Source organism: Nelusetta ayraudi, unplaced genomic scaffold, assembly GCF_046127955.1.
Source record: "Nelusetta ayraudi isolate G7.1 ecotype Tasmania unplaced genomic scaffold, CSIRO-AGI_Nayr_v1 ptg000042l, whole genome shotgun sequence".
Taxonomy (NCBI): domain Eukaryota; kingdom Metazoa; phylum Chordata; class Actinopteri; order Tetraodontiformes; family Monacanthidae; genus Nelusetta; species Nelusetta ayraudi.
Genome location: NW_027466092.1, coordinates 8,802,501 through 8,819,286, shown reverse-complemented (window position 1 = coordinate 8,819,286; position 16,786 = coordinate 8,802,501). Strand labels below are relative to the sequence as shown.

Sequence of the window (16,786 nt, the reverse complement as noted above, 5' to 3'; positions counted from 1 at the left end):
GCGCGTCAAGGAAAACGTCATCCTGTGGAGAAGACATAATTTGCTGCCGTTCTCGAAAGCAAGCGACTTTTATTCTGAAATATTCAACCGGGAAACAACGGAAACCGTCAACTTCAGCTTTCAGCATCTACACAAGAGGAACAAGAGGAGGAGGAGAGAGAGAGAGAGAGAGAGGGAGAGAGAGAGAGAGAGAGAGAGAGAGAGAGAGAGAGAGAGAGAGGGGGAGAGAGAGGCTACATTTCGTACGTCGATGAAATTGTCAGGACCCTGAGAGACTATTATTTGGACCTCGACTTCACTTCCACCATGACACCGAGAACGAGCCCTATAATTGATGCGCTGCGACTGCTACTGGAGCGGAAGTGAGAGAAGAGGGAAGTTGTGTGAAGGGATACTGGAGGAAAGAGAAAATATAAATATACCCCCCTCACTCAAAAGTGATTCTCCTGCGTCAAGTTCAAGTGGCAGTTGGTCTTCCTAGAGGGGTAGGGTGGCCCTGGACCGCTTTCCTGTGGGGGCATGGACACCCACGTCAAAGAGGGACAACTTTATGTGCAGCACCAAAAGTTTGGCAAGGTAAGACCATGGAGATGAAAGTAAAAAGGGGGCGTAATAAAGCAGGATTTTGTAAAAGAGGCCGTCAAAAGGGGAACAAACTAAAGTGTTCTTTGCTATAAAAGCCTGTGAATGGATGTAATATTGCAACATTTATGTGCCTGATTCCAATGCCAGTTACTGTCCTTATGAAGAAGGAGTAGTAAAATGATATTGTTGTGTACAGGCCTGAGTGCAGCTTCATTAGGTCAGAGGGGGGAAAAAAAAGAAAAAGATGAGTCAGTAAATTTTTACAACACAATATGAACGAGATAACGTTTGATTGTCGGAAGATAGAGCAATTGGAGGAAGAGGAAGTGTCCCATTTTTGACATGATTTTACTTTGCTCTAAAACAAAAAAGGGGGACAATTTATATTGTGACAAGTAGGTTGAGCCTGCTGGTGCTCAGTCATTGTGTCCATTCTCCACAAAGGCAAACTTGTGTCGGTGCAGCAGGGTGGAAGAGGAAGTCGCTGCACAGTTTGGGTGATCTGGTCTTGTGTTGATGTGGTGGTGGGAAATAGAATGCACTTCAGACGTCTGTAAGAGTGCAAATATGCACATGGAGAGCTGACAAAAGAAAAACAATCCAGTGATGAGAGAAATTGCTGTAAACCCTACAATGTGATGTATTCAACATTTAATTAAATGAATAGCAATACGAGACATGCTAAACGTCAGTGCTAGCCCTGATCCCTAAAGCCAGCCTTGTTTGTGTGAGTGTGTGTTGTTTTTCACTCACTGACACGCAACATTGTCTTTGGACTCCCACTGGATAACAACTCATTCATTTACTCTTTAAGATTTGTAAGAGGGTCTTTGTTTATCCATCTCTCTCTCTCTGCTGCTTCGCTCTCTCTCTCTATCTTACTCTCTCTCTCTCGCTCTCTCTTTCTCTGGTCATATGACACACATCATCAAAACTTTCTGGCCCAGTTTCCTGCCTTGAAAACACCACTCCATAACAGAGTCCATCCCCCCTCCAAAAAACCCCCCACAACAACAACACAGATTGAGTGCCTTAACAGTTCAGAGAACAGACAAACAAATCTCAGAATTTCTACTCATACAGTGAAGCAACCAATCAGAAAGAAACTGAACAAGTCGGTATGGTAGAAGAAGAGTGATACAGGAAGGTGACTGTTGGGTTGGTTTTAAAATGTTGAAATTACTGTCAAGTTTGCTGGGCGTATTATGTAATTGGTGGAGCTGTCAGTGCTCACATGCACACCCCGCTAAGGGCTGGTTCCTGTGTGTATGTTCGGAAAATGTGACTAAAGTGTGCAGCGGCTGCGACTGACTTCGCTCTCTGTTTCTCGCTGCTGTTTTAAGGATGTGCGAAGCGATAGCTGTTGAGTTGAGACCGCGTGTTGTTTAAAGCAGTCGTCAGTTTTTGCGAGACTGCAGTTTAGGGAAATGGATTTGGTTGAGCAGTTTGAACATATTGAACCAGCACTGTCAAGGTCGTGACCGAAGTTGTTTATTCAGCGTAAGCAAATCAAACGCGTTTTTGGTTTTGTTTGTTCAGCTTCATTTGACCACAATTTTATGGATGACAGATGGAGAACAAAGAAGTCCGACGAAAGAAGATCACCAGTCATCAACTTTCAACACAGTCTATTAAAAGTTAATTTGATATCATAAATTACAGTATCTTAAATAAATATATGTATAAAAGTGCAATACTTCCTATGAAACTATGAACATGAACATGTTCATAGTTTCCCAAGTAAATGTATGCTGCACTTCAAATAAAAATGTTTATTTTGAAAAGTTGTTTTCAAGTCATCAAATTGGTAAAAATAACTTGAACGTGTGAAGCGGAGCAGTGCAGTGCTAAACAGCAACATGTTGCATCTTCTTTAACAGCGACGCTTTTGGGCCTCGGCTATTGTTGATCGTGTTAAAAATGTCACGAATCCAAAAAAGATTCACAAACTCATCTGTCTGCGCTTTACTTCATCTGTATCAATTTGGCATATTCTGTATTATTTTGTATTACGCCACAGTACAGTTTAGCACACTGTTTCATTCTCATATTGCTACACATTGCTTCTGTACCGTCGTGCTGTCAGCATGGCCGCTGAGGATTTCAAGTATTTTCTAAAACCTTGAAAATACACTTCAGGGTCACAGAAGACCGGTGTGTGTGTGTGTGTGTGTGTGTGTGTGTGTGTGTGTGTGTGTGTGTGTGTGTGTGTGTGTGTGTGTGTGTGTGTGTGTGTGTGTGTGTCCACTGAGGGTTAAAAACACACTGCATCGCACAGGCATGCATAACATCCAAAAGCATGGCATGTGCCAGGATAGTACAAGTGTAACATACCAAATGTTTGTCATCTTTAAAGATCCTACAAAAACTCTCATGGAAAATGTGGTCACCACGTGTGGGCTCGGCGGCTCATCAAAGCTGTCGGTTCTTTTTTTTTTTTTTTTTTTTTCGTGTACAGCGGTTTCTGGTGTTTGCAAGGCATGAGTTAGTGAGGTGAAACATGCTCACAAGTGGATTTGACTGACAGCCGTGAAACAAAGGGCTCTTAATGTGGGCATGTCGAGAGATAAAGGGCAACCAGGAGCTCGCTGCCACTTGAGCAGACAAGGGCGTGTCTGGGTAAAGTGTTATTCAGACTCCCTCAGGCTGATTCCATTCTAGACGATGACGGATGAAGGCATCTTTAAGAGTCAATAAACTAGAATGGTTTTATTTGCTCTGTCCATCCCACCTGTGTTAACGTCTGCTCGTCAGGGCGTGAGCCGTCCACAGAGTTTGTCCTCATTAAGCGCTTCTTCTGTTGAGCCGGAATGCATTCTTCCATGGAAGGCAGGCCCAGTGTTACGGTGAGATGCGGCGTTGTCGTGTTGTTAATGGGGAACTGATCATGCCAACTGATATCAATCGGCCCTTTGCTTCTTTTTGCTCATGAGGTTGCAATATTTTCTTCCTCTAAACCAGGCATGGCCAAACTACGGCCCGCGGGCCACATCCGGCCCGCTGCGTGTCTCTGTCCGGCCCGCGTGAAGGCAGTCATAAATCCCCCGCCCCCAACAACGACGCTTTGCCAGCACATAACTTTGCCGACACGTTAGTGTAGCCCGACAGCGATAGTGCAATTTCCAATCAGTGGCCCGCTGCAAATGAAGTTTGGCCACCCCTGCTCTAAACCAAAAGAGCGTGCAGAAACACTCATTCAGTCATCAACATTTCCACAAAATACTTCTAAAAAAACAAAATACAAAAACAATACATACAAAGAACATTATCATTCGTTTATATTTTCATCTCAGAAAACAGATATTAATGTATTTCATATATTTCCGTTGCTTGATCCAGACGGAGCACTTTCCACTTTCAGTCCTAATGACTTAAAACCAGAGACGAACATTCCGGTGAACGCAACAAAACCGCGTGCGCGGAGTTGTGCTGTGTCGTCACAACTGGACAGGACAGTGAGGAAGTTTCTGTCTGGCGGTGTCATGATCTTTTTTTTGCATAATTTCCACACCGTGCAACGACGGCGATAACGGTCCGCTGCCTTCAACGGAGTTGCGCACTACTTACGCACGTGGCCGATCAGACGCGAACAGTCTGTGCTTTCACGAGGTGCAAAACCACAGGTGTCCTAAAATGTGGCAGAGGAACTTTAAAAATAAAAATATCACTGACATGCAGTCGTGCACACATGCAGGCTGAGACGCACCTGCACGCTGCAAAGGAAGCAGAGGAGGATCCTGTGCTAATGGTCCTTGACACGTCCTGTCCTTTCTGGTAGGTGTGAAGGGTTGAAGAGTGCGCATGCACATTCACACCATGGAATTCATAATGACTGCTTTTTCACTTTTTCAAATAATTGCTGCCTTTTTTTTTTTCTTTTTTCTTTTTTTTTTTAGTTGGATGGATATTCGATGATGATAGCGAGCCCCTGTGTTGAATGGGTTTCAGGTCTCTATTGAAGATCGCAGTATCGGCAGGGTCATTATTAAAGGTCGTAAAGGTCATTATTCTAATAATAGCAGAGAGAAGCGAGAAGTTTGGAGAATCGACTGAAAGTTGATGTGATCACAGTCCGTTGTCACAGGTGTGCGCTCAAGAACAATGTTGCATGAAGAGGAGTCGTCAGAATGACCAATAACAGTGTAAAGCAGCGATTCTCAACTGGTGGGTCGCGACCCAATAACGGGCCATTGAGCTGTTTCGATTAGGTTGCTCCTTCATGGGCAGTTTCTTTCTTTTCAAACGGATTTAAATATGTATATCTATGGAAAACATGTTGGGCATTTATTTTGCAGGACACGGTTTCAGTCATTTATTCACTAGACACGACAGAAAGTGGGCCAGCACTTTTATTTTGGTGGAATGAATTTGAGTGCTGTGGAATAAATTTGGGTCGCGACTTTATTGTAAGGAAAAAAAAAAAAAAATGCGTGTCCTGACACTGTGAAGTATTGGATTGGTAAACCACTTCATTAAGGGTGACACTGCTGTTGACACCCAGCCCTGTCGATCCAGTGACAATCTGACAGGATTTGCCAATGTTAGTTGTGAGGACAGGTACGTTAGCGAGTTACAACTTATGTTCGATGTTGACGGTGCAGTTTTACCCGATGTGGTGAGTTTAGCTTTTGAAGTAGACACGTGCAACCTTCCACCATTGTGGATGTTTTTGCCGTGAAACAGCTGGAGGCCTGCGTGCTGCCTGCGTCTCTCAATGTCAGGGATTGTTCGCGGTGTTTGGACACGTCCCTCTCTGTCCCCCTGGAGGAAGAGATCATTGTTAGCTGTCACTTCCTCCCTGGTAGAGAGCAGGACTTCAGAGTGAGGAGAGACGACGCAGCCGTAACACACTTTGGAGCAGGTTGTATTTTTAATCCGATGACTCAAGAAGCATATGCATCCACGAGGGAGTTGGGCAACCGTGGCTTTTTTCTTTTATTACACAGACAGAACTTTTTACGTGGCTCTTCCCCCCCCCGCCCCCACTGCCGTTGACGTGTTTCTGGCTGGGTTTCCAGGCACACGAGTCGAAAATAAAGTGCTGCTATTCGCTCGAAACGCATGGGTGAAGGTCAGTTCTGCACCAAAATTGTAAGCAAGATAATCCTTTATTGGAAGGTTGGAGAGGAAGGTCTCAAATGTCACTGACTCACTGAAGGTTCATCATTAAACAGTTTGGGAAACAAATGTGACCTGCAGCACTGTGAAAGTGTAATTGTTTTATTTCTTAATGGTATTTGTCATAAGTGACAAAGTATGTATTGTGTGTGTGTGTGTGTGTGTGTGTGTGTGTGTGTATATATATTTATATATATATATATATATATATGTATATATATATATATATATATATATATACATGTATATACATATATATATATATATATATATATATATATATATATATATATATATATATATATATAGCAGTCGTTCTCCGTATCAGTGCTCTGTGGTTAGGTGTTAAGCTCGTAGGTTTGTAATTAACTTCCATTTATTAATTTACTGACTTACGGTTCAAACAGTAAATTTTATTCTCCAAGTAATTTTGAGGGGGCGGGGGGGTTTCCCTCTTTTCTAGAAAGGTTTCAACTGTCATTGCTGCAACAGTTGTGAGTGATGGAGCCAAGCAGTCAGCGGCCAATCTGACCTTGTGCCTGTTGCACTCAGCGGAAACGTAATATCTTCTGAGTATTCAAAGCTATATTTTACGGTGGTTGAGCAGTTGGTGGTTGAGTTTCTAAATGATTGATACCAAGTTTTATTTTGGTCTCATCCTGTTTGGCCGTAATGAACCTCGAAACTTTCCGCCTCACGCCGATGTAAATTGGATTGGGTACTGCACAGCTCGGCCTTTAATTTGTAACTCATGGCCGTAAAGCTTCAAGACAGAATTATATTTGTATACTTGTGTTGCACTCATTTTTATTTTGCATCCAAAAATGACATTGCAACGGCCTTCCAATATTAATCAATCCTCCCAGAAAACGATAGACACAGGTCTCCAGAAAAAGGCATAGTCAGCCCCGTGTTTACAGCGTCCTAAAAAGCTGCGTTCTTTAGTTTCCTGCTTATACTGCAGATTTCTTCCCTTATTACATGTTTACAATGGGTACAAGTACTTTGGAAAGAAGGAGGAGGTCCCACAGATGGGAACCAACTCGAATACTAATGCCTTTTGTGACATCATAAAGGGCAGATTTGCGCACACTTTCTTTAAAAAAACAAAACAAAACAAAACAAAACAAAAAAGTTCATAGCAGGGTTTTTGAATATTTGTGAGGAGTTCAATGACCGGTAGCAAACAAAGCTGAACTTTGGATCCTTTTCCCGCCACCTGTCTTCATTCAACCTTCAAACATTTTCTGTTTCAGAAATGGAAGAAGAACTGGTTCGTCCTGTACCCCGCCAGCCAGAATGGCATCGCCCGCCTCGAGTTCTTCGACTCGCCCACGGCGGGGGGGTCGGGCTCGGGCGGGGGCGGCGGGGGCGGGGCCAATGAGAAGACCAGGAGGCTGGACAAGAAGATCATCCGGCTGTCGGAGTGCATCTCCATCCTGCCGGCGGTGACGGAGACCTGCCCCAAGGACAACATGGCGGCCTTCTGCGTGGAGACCAACGACAAGACGCACGTGTTCGCCGCCGAGCACGGCGCCGCCATGGACTGGATGGAGACCATGTGCGACATCGCGTTCCAGGTACCTTGGCACTTTGAACCGCGGGGTTTTGCGCACCAGTGTTACGGTAGGCGGTAACCCGAGCCTTGGAAGGAGGGCGACGGTGACTGAGGTGTGGGTGGACGCCTGTGTTCGGGCTTCCTCCTTCCTGTCACTGTGTGTCGTTCCGCTCGGCCGTTCTCTAATTGCACGTTCAGGCTGAAGGTGGAGAGAAAGAAAAGAAATCAGCCGTCGGCTTCAAATGGAGCTTTGCGTCGGACCATTTGTGCATAGAGGAGTTTTCCAAAGTTTCCCACTCTCCCCGGGAGTGTCTGCGCAGGATGCAGCTTCTATTGTTCTCTCTCTCTCCCTCTCTCTCTCACACACACACACACACACACACACACACACAGATTTGCTCAGAGGAAACTTACAGGAAGTCCTGTCAATACATTTTGCCCTCTGTTTCCACTCCTCTTGTCCTTTTTTCTCCCTTTCTCTTTCGTTTTTCCCAGCCCTTCACCTATCAACCCTCTTCCCCGTTTCTCTTTGTGTCCAAACTTTACCCCTTCTTCTCGGAAACACTCAATATTCGTCCCATTGTCAAAAAAAAAAAAAAATCCGAAACTGCTTCTCCTCCGTCAGCTGCGTGACCCTCCTCGTCTTTGTGTCCGCAGGGAGGAAGCGGCGGCGGCAGCAGCAGCAGCGGTAAAAGCGGCGGCAGCGCCGCGCTCCCCAACGGAGGCCCACAGAACCTGCAGATGTCCGAGAACCTCATCTACTTTTCCAGGGAGGAGGGTGAGGAGCGCGAGAGGAACGGCGCCGTCTTTTTGAAACGTCGAACGCAACGAAAACACCGACCTGACCGTCTGCGTGTCTGACTTGTCCCCGCTAGTGAACGAGTTCTGGGTGTCGGTGCAGCGAGGCGAGGCGTCGGAGCGCTGTGGGCTGACGGGCAGCTACTGGCTCAAGGCCGAGAAGGACGCGTTGATCCTAAAGGACACAAAGACCAAGAAGAGAGTCTTCGTGTGGCCGTACAAGCTGCTGAGGAGATACGGCCGCGACCGGGTGGGTGCCACAGAACCGGTTCATAAATGAGTGCTTTCTTATTTTAAGCGAGCAAGATGAATGGCGATGAACTGAAGTGAACTGCAGGAAGTGAACAGGAGAGGCAGCAGGCTTCTAGTCAAGGAGGGGGATATTATTTTTGTCATCGCAGGGGAAACTGAGCTGTGGTTTTGTCGGTGTTAAAGGCAGCACGAGTCTCTGTAGCCACTGCAGACTCATTGAGGATGAACGTCAACAGGGGGTGACGTCAGCAGGCCTCTTGTATGAGGGTCTGTAGTTGTAAACACGGATGTGAATCTTTGCTTGTCTCACGATTCCATTCCATTCCGATTCTTGGGGTCACAATTCAATTCAAAATCGATTCCTGGTTTAAATGATTCTTGGAAAAATTCAAAAATGGACACAGTGCATTAATATGTGTGTGTTAATAACTGAACAGAATTCAGTTTGTATAAGGTGACATTTGAAAGCGATATCGACTGATTCCAATGATGAAAACAAAACTTCAACTGCTAAAAGTTAAGACAAAAGCTAACATGAATTCATGCTGACGCTGTCCAAGAAATAATGTGGTGTCATCAATAAAACTGGAAAAAAAAGGAAGCCTGATCGCGATGCTCACATCTCAATTCCCCCCCCCCCTGCCCCAGTTATAAAGAATAAGAATAGAAATGCCTTTATTTATTCCACATTGGGAAAATGTGCATAGTCATAGCAGCACGTACAATGCACAGAGAAGAATTAAAAACAAATCGAGAAATAAAATACATATGCAAATTATTCCGGTATATAAAACAGTGTTCGCACGTCTGGTTTCAGTTTTCTGGTCAACTCAAGCAAACTCTCCTCCCCCTCTCCGCTGGCAGGTGATGTTCTCCTTCGAGGCGGGCCGCCGCTGCGACTCGGGTCCAGGCAACTTCACCTTCGAGACCAAGCAGGGCAACGACATCTTCACGCTGGTGGACCAGGCCATCCAGTCGCAGAAGGCCCAGGCCGAGGAGCGGCGCCTCAGCTGCCCCCTGGGCCTGGAGCCGGACGGCTGCCCGTCGTCGCTGCAGCACCTCCGCGGCGCCGCCTCCTCCGGCGCCACGGTGGCGAGCGGCGACAGCAGCGGCAGCTGCGGCAGCTGGGACGACGCCGACTCGGGCGGCAGCAAGCCCGGCTCAGCCGACGGCGTGCTGGGGTGGAGGGAGGGGGGCCCGGCGGGGGGGCTGAAGGGCCGGAGCCTGCCGGAGCCCCCGCCGGCGCCGGGGGGAGGGGCGTCCTCCAGGGGGCAGGGCGCCGCCGGAAAGGCCCCGCCCTCGGCCGACGAGCAAGCGGGCGTGTACTCGGAGCCGGCGGACTCGGTCCGCCTGCCCCACCCGGCGGTCTCGGACTGCCTCTACGCCGACCCGGTGGACAGCATCAAGGCCCAGAGCGCCGCCACCGCCCCGCCGCCGATGCCCAACCCTCGCCTCCGGCCAGTAGGGGGCGAGGCTGCGGGGGGAGACCAGCACCACCAGCCGCAGCACGGCAGGAAGCCGCAGGACCTCTACTCCCACGTGTACGACCTGATCACCTTGGACCTCAAGCAGAAAACCAGTCTGAATGGCGGTGGCGGGGGGGTGGGGGGCCGCTGGGCGAACAGAACCTGGCAACCCCCGGGGGGTCCGCCAGCAGCGGAGGAGGGGGCGGCCCCGGAGCACATCTACGACGAGCCGGAGGGCTGCGCCACCAAGGGCACCTTGGGGGGCAGGACCCACAACCCGGGCAGCTCCTCCCCCGCCCGCGTAGCCCCCCAGCCCCCCAAGTGGGCCAAACCCCTGACGGCCCCCAAGCCGGCCCGGAGCGCCCTGGCTCGCAAGGAGCCCCCCGGGAAGCAAGGCGGCGGCGGCGGCGGCGGCGGCGGCGGCGGCGGCGGGTGCAGCAACAACAACAACAACAACAACGAGGGCGGGGGGGTGGGGGGGGTGGAGGGGGGCGGCAGCAGTGAACTGTACAGCAAAGTGTCCAAACAGAAGGTGGCGCCCACCGCCGGCCTGTGGTTCAGCCCCAAGCAGCAGCCCCCCCTCAGCTCGCCCGACATCATCTACGACAACCTGGGCCACATTTGACGTCTTGCGTCCCCCCCCCCCCCCCCACCCCATCTGACCCCTCCTCCCCCCACCCCATCTGACCCCTCCGACCCCGACTCCATCTGACCCCTCCGACCCCGACCCCAGGACTAAACTGGAATTTTTGTTTTTTTTCCTGCCGTCGCAAAAACACAAGACGGGAGATACAAACTTGTGACGCTTTCTTTTTTCCTTCCTCCACCTCCTCCTCCTCGGATGTGGACCGGTCCACATGCGGACTGGAGTGATTTCTTTTTTCAAGACATTCTGATGAGTTTGCAGCACTGAGGGGGGGGGGGGGACAACAACTCCACATCGCGGCGTTCATTGTGCGTTTCTTGAAAAAACAACAACAAAAGCCAGCGCCGGAGCGAGGCTTCCCGCGGGACCGACTCCCGGGTCTGGCAGAACCCGAGCCAGAGAGTGTTCCATGCGCGGTGGAAGCCACAGCTGGCAGCTCCAGCCCGCAGCGTGGTCGGCGGCACCCACTTCACTGGAGCCTGGAGACCGGAGCCTCGCCCTTCAGGGCCTGACTGTTAACAAAGCGGGACAGGCGGCTCCGACCGTGGCCCGCAGCGCCGCTGCCGCCACTCGGATCGCACGCTGGGACGGTCGACTCGGGTCAAGTCTGGAAAGGACGACTTGTTTTGTTGGCTGTCCTGCAAGGTGGATGGACGCGTGTGAGGACAGGAGACTTTTGGAATGTGCGGTCCACGGTGTGGGACGCGATGCCGCTCGGGCCGCTTCATGGACTTGGACCTCGGTGACGCGGCACATCATCAGACGGACCTCAGCAGGACCAGAGGCTCCAGGGGGCTCCGGGGCCTTAAGGCCTCGAACTTAACGTGGAGCTGATTGAGTCCCGTGTGTGCGTGTGTGCGTATGTATGAAGATGTATGACTGTGAGAAACAGCTGTGCTGTCTGCAAATGAAATGAATTATAATAAAAAATGGGCTCTGAAAGAAAAACAAACAAAACAAAAACACCTTTGAGATTAATTGAGAAGTTCTTCTCCAGTTGCTCGGTTAGCTAAACCAATGCGGGTCAGGTGACCCAACTGGGATTGCATAAGCAGAGGAAAAGTCTGACGTATCCATATACATCAGATGTAGCCTTCCATCATTGCGCGATACGTCACCAGCTCCCCCCTAGCATAGCCGCGTCACCGACAGTGTGACGACGGTCTGTCACTGTAGACCAGGAGTCACACATGGTGAGCACTAATGAGCTCACCTCCTGTCACTGCATTTCAGTGCAAAGGTGGGGTAGGTTGTTGCGGACACGAATCATACATCTGAACACAGGCTGTGACGCACAGCAGACCCTGGTGTGAAAAGCTGTGGCGGGACCCCAGCAGGAGGTCTTCACTCGCGCTCCCCCTGAACCTCCTCATGCTCTGTTTTGGTTCTTTCACTCGGTTTCCAACCACTTAATCGCACCGTTAAGGCTAACCTTAAGAAAAAAAGAAAAAAAAAAGAAAAAAAGGAGAAGTCACAAAGACTCTCTTTCTCGTCTTTCCTCCGTCCCTCTGCTGTTGTTTGGTTGCTCAGGCGATCGTTAATGGCGGCTGGTTTGTGTCGAAACACGCTTGAGCCGCGGAGGGCGGAGCGACGAGAAGTGCGAAGGCGAGCGGAGGCAGTGCGGAGGGAGTGGGGGCGCGGCGCCGTGAGCCGCAGAGAAAAAAGGGGAACGCGCGGGTGTTTCATCCCGAGCCGAGCGTGACCCAAGAGTCGGAGGAAGAGGACTTCCAGGAGAAGACGCTGAAATGAGGCTCGCTGCCTCTGCTGGATGGACCCCAGTCAGTCCGTCTGGCTGTCTGCTTGGCCGGCGAACAGGTACTGGCTGTTCCCTTCATGCTTCATTTCCCCACCTGCCCTAGAAGAAGGTCCTGGACGGCCAAGTCTTCTTAAAGGGGACACATCGCATCGTGTGTGTGTGTGTGTGTGTGTGTGTGTGTGTGTGTGTGTGTGTGTGTGTGTGTGTGTGTGTGTGTGTGTGTGTGTGTGTGTGTGTGTGTGTGTAGAGGCCAAGAGCTGGAGGAAGAAAAACAAGAGGCGACAAACGTCTGTCATTCTCATTAAACCCTTGGTGAACTCAAAACAAGGACTCACTCTCTCACTCTCTCTCTCTCACACACACACACACACACACACACTGAGCACATCAGTCAACTCCCTGGATTCACCCGAACAAGTTTCCCCCTCACATGTTTGCGCTCAGTTTTTACTTGGAGTGGTTGCGTGGAAAGATTTAAGAGCGTTCATTTCAGACTTGTCGATTCCAATAATTATTTTTCAAGTATTTTTTCAAGTATGGAACAGTTTGAGATGAATCTGTTTCCACACTGCAAATTCTCTGCGATGAAAGAACAGTTTCTTCCTCTGCTGCAGTGCACGGAAAGCGAAGACACGCTCAGGTTAAACTCCTTGCTTGCTGGTACAAACCTGGCTAATGGAGCTGATTTGCACGCTGCCGTGCTAAATACCGTGCATTTTGCTAAGCTAACGTTTGGGCAAAAGGCCTCACCGGAGGCTCGCAGTGCAGGCCTCTGTTACAATATGTCGGTAACTACTTCCCGACATCATTAGAATGCATGTCGAGATTTTAACAAGAAATACAGCGGCAAGAACAAAAGCAAGGCGAGACGCTAGCGGCGTTTTTTTTTTTTTTAACCTGCCACACTTTGTGTCTCTCTTGCAGCCTCGCGCTTTTCATCTCATCAGCCCCCGACTTTTCACACATCTGCAGAACATCTCAACTGATCAGCTGCGTCCCTGCAGACGCGTATGACAGTGTGTGTGTGTGTGTGTGTGTGAGAGAGAGAGAGAGTGTGTGTGTGGGAAGAATCAACTGCCAGACTTGTCTCTGTCAAGTCTCTTGTATTTAGGACCTACTGGTGTCAAACTGCTCGTCCACATGTGTTCCACCGCCAAGCGCCATGTGCAGTTCAAATAAAAGTGGACATAAATAAAGCTTCTCTCTAAACAGGACAGCAAAAGAAGCCTTTAGCATGCAGATGCACTGACCGTCATGAGACAGCTCAGCCTGCAAGTGTGTGCGTGTTTGCATGGGTGCACGTCGGCCCGAGCTGCACGGTGCTGTCTTCGGTCAGACGAGCCTCTGCTGCACTTATGACATTAAACATTTCTGCAGACGGGCACATGCGCTATTATTAGTCACAGTGCGTCTCGTCTCTGTCTGCGGTCAACAACGTAATGTCCAGATCGTCTTGAGCTCCTCCCCTCAGCCACCCTCAAAAACCACGTAGGGGTTGTTATTGTGTGTGTGTGTGTGTGTGTGTGTGTGTGTGTGTGTGTTATTTTTGCAAGGAGAAACATGCAACTTTTTTTTCACAAATTAGAAACTTCAATTATTATTGAAGTATTATTCAGTAATATTTAGTCATAAGACACTGATATCATGGCTCGTTTTCTTCCCCCCAGATCGTGCGCTATTGTTTTGCACTTACTGTGAGTGACAACACAGTCTTTTCTTTTTCAAGGAGGAGGTGTGCAAAGCTTTTGTCAAACACGGCTTCCTGCTGCTGCTGATTGCGACAAAGATTAATTGTCAAGACATTCAAACACATCCAGAACAAACAGTTCCAGTTTGTTCTGCCAGTGATAACTCTTGGGGATGTGATGTCTTCAACCTTGAGCATCATTTTACACCATTTCCAAGTAGAACCTTTCTCTTTTTTTTTTCTGGACTGTCCCAAACCAGATTCTCCTCATCGTCTCCTTAAAAAAAGCAAGAGTGTGTTCCTCTGACTTGAACACGGCTGTTTTGCGCCAACCAGCAGTGACACCAGCTTGATTTAACTCCCTGGTTTTATGTCTCCTACGGCTTCTTTTTTTAAGACAGTGAATTGCCAACAGACAGTACAGAGACAGTGCAGACATTTCATCGTGACTAAACGTGTAGTGCGACATTGTTCCTGGATTAACATACACAAGTGGAGCAGAGGGTACGCCAGCAAGTTAGCGGATCATATTATTAGCCAGCGTGTTAATGTCAATATGTCACTTCTGCTCTGTCACCAGTATGACGCAGGTTGAAAATGCGTGTTCCTTCACATTTACTGGACTAAATGATCATGCTCTTTATTTGTAGAGAAGTATGGAACACCTCTTCTCTGACCTTTCCCAACATAGACTTTTATTCTTTATCGTTATATCAATTCTATTAGAATGTTATCCTTCATCAGTAAGCTGTGTGTGTGCGTGTTTGCGGGGCGCGTGGCCTATTCTCAGACACACACAACCGAAACAATCAAAAGGTCACAGTCAACCATACTGTGTGCACATCTGTTGATTGGCTGCTGACTCGACTCCTGCAAACACTGCAACGATGCCACTTTTCTTTCATGCCAAAACAAATAAATAAACGGAATCCTCACAATAAACTTTTCATGCCGTTTTCCACAGCTGCACTTGGAATCTTCCATTTTGACACCTGTCACCTTCTGGGCGTGAAACGGGCAGGGGTTGAAAGCCGCTTCGTTCGCTCATTCTGTTTTAAGACGCTGCTACGTGAGAATGAGACCTCTGTCTCTTTTCACATCACAGCCTTCAGATGCTCTTTCTTCTGACACAGCTCAAAGAGGATGCATTCTTTTTAGTCTTTGACTCACAGCAGACCACCGACTTTTATTTTTAGCTGTGCGTGGGCCAACCAGATCCGTCATGTGTGTGTGTGTGTGTGTGTGTGTGTGTGTGTGTGTGTGAAAGAGAGAGAGCTTCTTTCATTCAGCCTCTTCTGGTTTTTGGTGTTATCTCGAGGAAGTGACAGTTTCTCATTCAGGCTGTGGCTCCATTGCCTATATGAAACTAGAACGGGCTCACATTCAAAACTGCCCCATGTGACAATGAGATTAGCTTCAGAAATAAGCTGCCTTGCAACTTGGCAGATTTGCATGCAGACGGTCTCCGATGAACCTGCTGCTGCAGGATGTCCTGCGGCCTGTGGGAGTGCAAACCTTTCAGAAGTTTTGCAACTCTGCTTCTGTTTTCTGTTTCTAGTTCAGGTTTTTGCAGCATTGTGATAAAGAGAAACTTCCTCTTTCCCCTTCCACTGTATGTCACCTGGGCTGGACAGACGCTGGTAATGAGAGCCTCAGGCAACGAGAACCAACTGGGGGAAGTGACATGCACTTCTCGTTTTCGGGCTCAGGTCAATTCTTTTGGGTGCGATCTGTTATTGTCGAGCTGAAGAGAATATCTGTTTTTAAATCTGAAGCCTGTATTTCATATGATACGTGTTTCAGCTGAGTTCTCATGATACAGTCCCCCTGTGCCGACCTGAGCGCTCAGGACAATCACAGGAAGAGGACGGTCTTGAGAAAGATAAAGAGGGTTGAAATTATTTTCTCCTTTGTCGGATTGCAGGCACAGAAATGGAACGGCGACGACTAAGCAGGATGTGGCACAGTCATACTATCCTGACTCAGACGTAGAAACTGATGACCTGTGGAATATTAACAAACTTAATTATGGGTCGACTTTTTTCAGCCACAAATAAGTAAATGAACTGACTGAAAGAGCAACAAATGCAACGTTTCAAGAAACAGGAAGTCAGCGATACAATGTGCCCGGGATAAAAAGTCAAAAGGAAACTGTCGCAGAGAGACATCGCGTGGTGCTAGCTGAGATACGCAGGCATGTGTTCACCGTCTGCAGTGAAAGGTCACCTCTCCACCCTCTCAGGAAAGGATGAATCAAAACACACAAAAGAAAAGCAGAGCCCGGCTGTCTCCTGGTGAGCCATCGTGTCGGCTCCGGTTTAATAATGAATCACATTTGAGCAGAGACTTTATACACGCAGAAATAATGATTAGAACCTTTGGAAAACAACTGCATTAACGCTAGCGGCTGGGACTTTGCTGAAGCATCATGACAGAGAGTTACTTTGTGTCTCTTGTGGCCAACATCTGAAATACCTTCCAGATGCGTGTGACTGATACCCAGCGATACTCCCACCAGGTTGGAAAAAAAAGGCACATGCTTACCATGGTGACATTTCAGACGGAACCAGGTCGTCTGTCTGAGTTCAGTTGTAATGTGGCAGGAAAAAAAAAGTGAGTGTGAAGCCGGAGGTGTGTGTTCGTATGGAGTCATAGCGGCACGACTGCTGCCACTTAACCTTTAAGCCGAGCTCGAAAAAAAAAACACACGACGTGGAAACATGACCAAGTATGGCAGTTTTTATTATTGAGCTGCGTCTCCTGGCAAACAGTGTGAGACGAGACCGCGGGTGCTCTTTTTCCTGCTGGAACACAGGGAACTGTGAGCGCGTGGAACAGACAAGAACGGCACGGCACACAGTCAACGGAGGCCAGTGAACGTCGTGCTGAATCAGAGGCCTCCTGCAGAGACGTCCAGTTC

The 16,786-nt window shown here is 48.5% G+C and overlaps 1 protein-coding gene across 1 annotated transcript; it reads left to right on the top strand.

Moving 5' to 3' along the window:
* Positions 1-190: 190 nt before the first annotated feature.
* Positions 191-11,386, top strand: dok1b (docking protein 1b). The gene is made up of 5 exons (XM_076034100.1): positions 191-576; positions 6,960-7,283; positions 7,919-8,039; positions 8,137-8,309; positions 9,176-11,386. Exons 1-5 carry the CDS (start codon positions 520-522, stop codon positions 10,400-10,402), a joined length of 1,902 nt encoding a protein of 633 aa, XP_075890215.1. The 5' UTR covers positions 191-519; the 3' UTR covers positions 10,403-11,386.
* Positions 11,387-16,786: the final 5,400 nt, after the last annotated feature.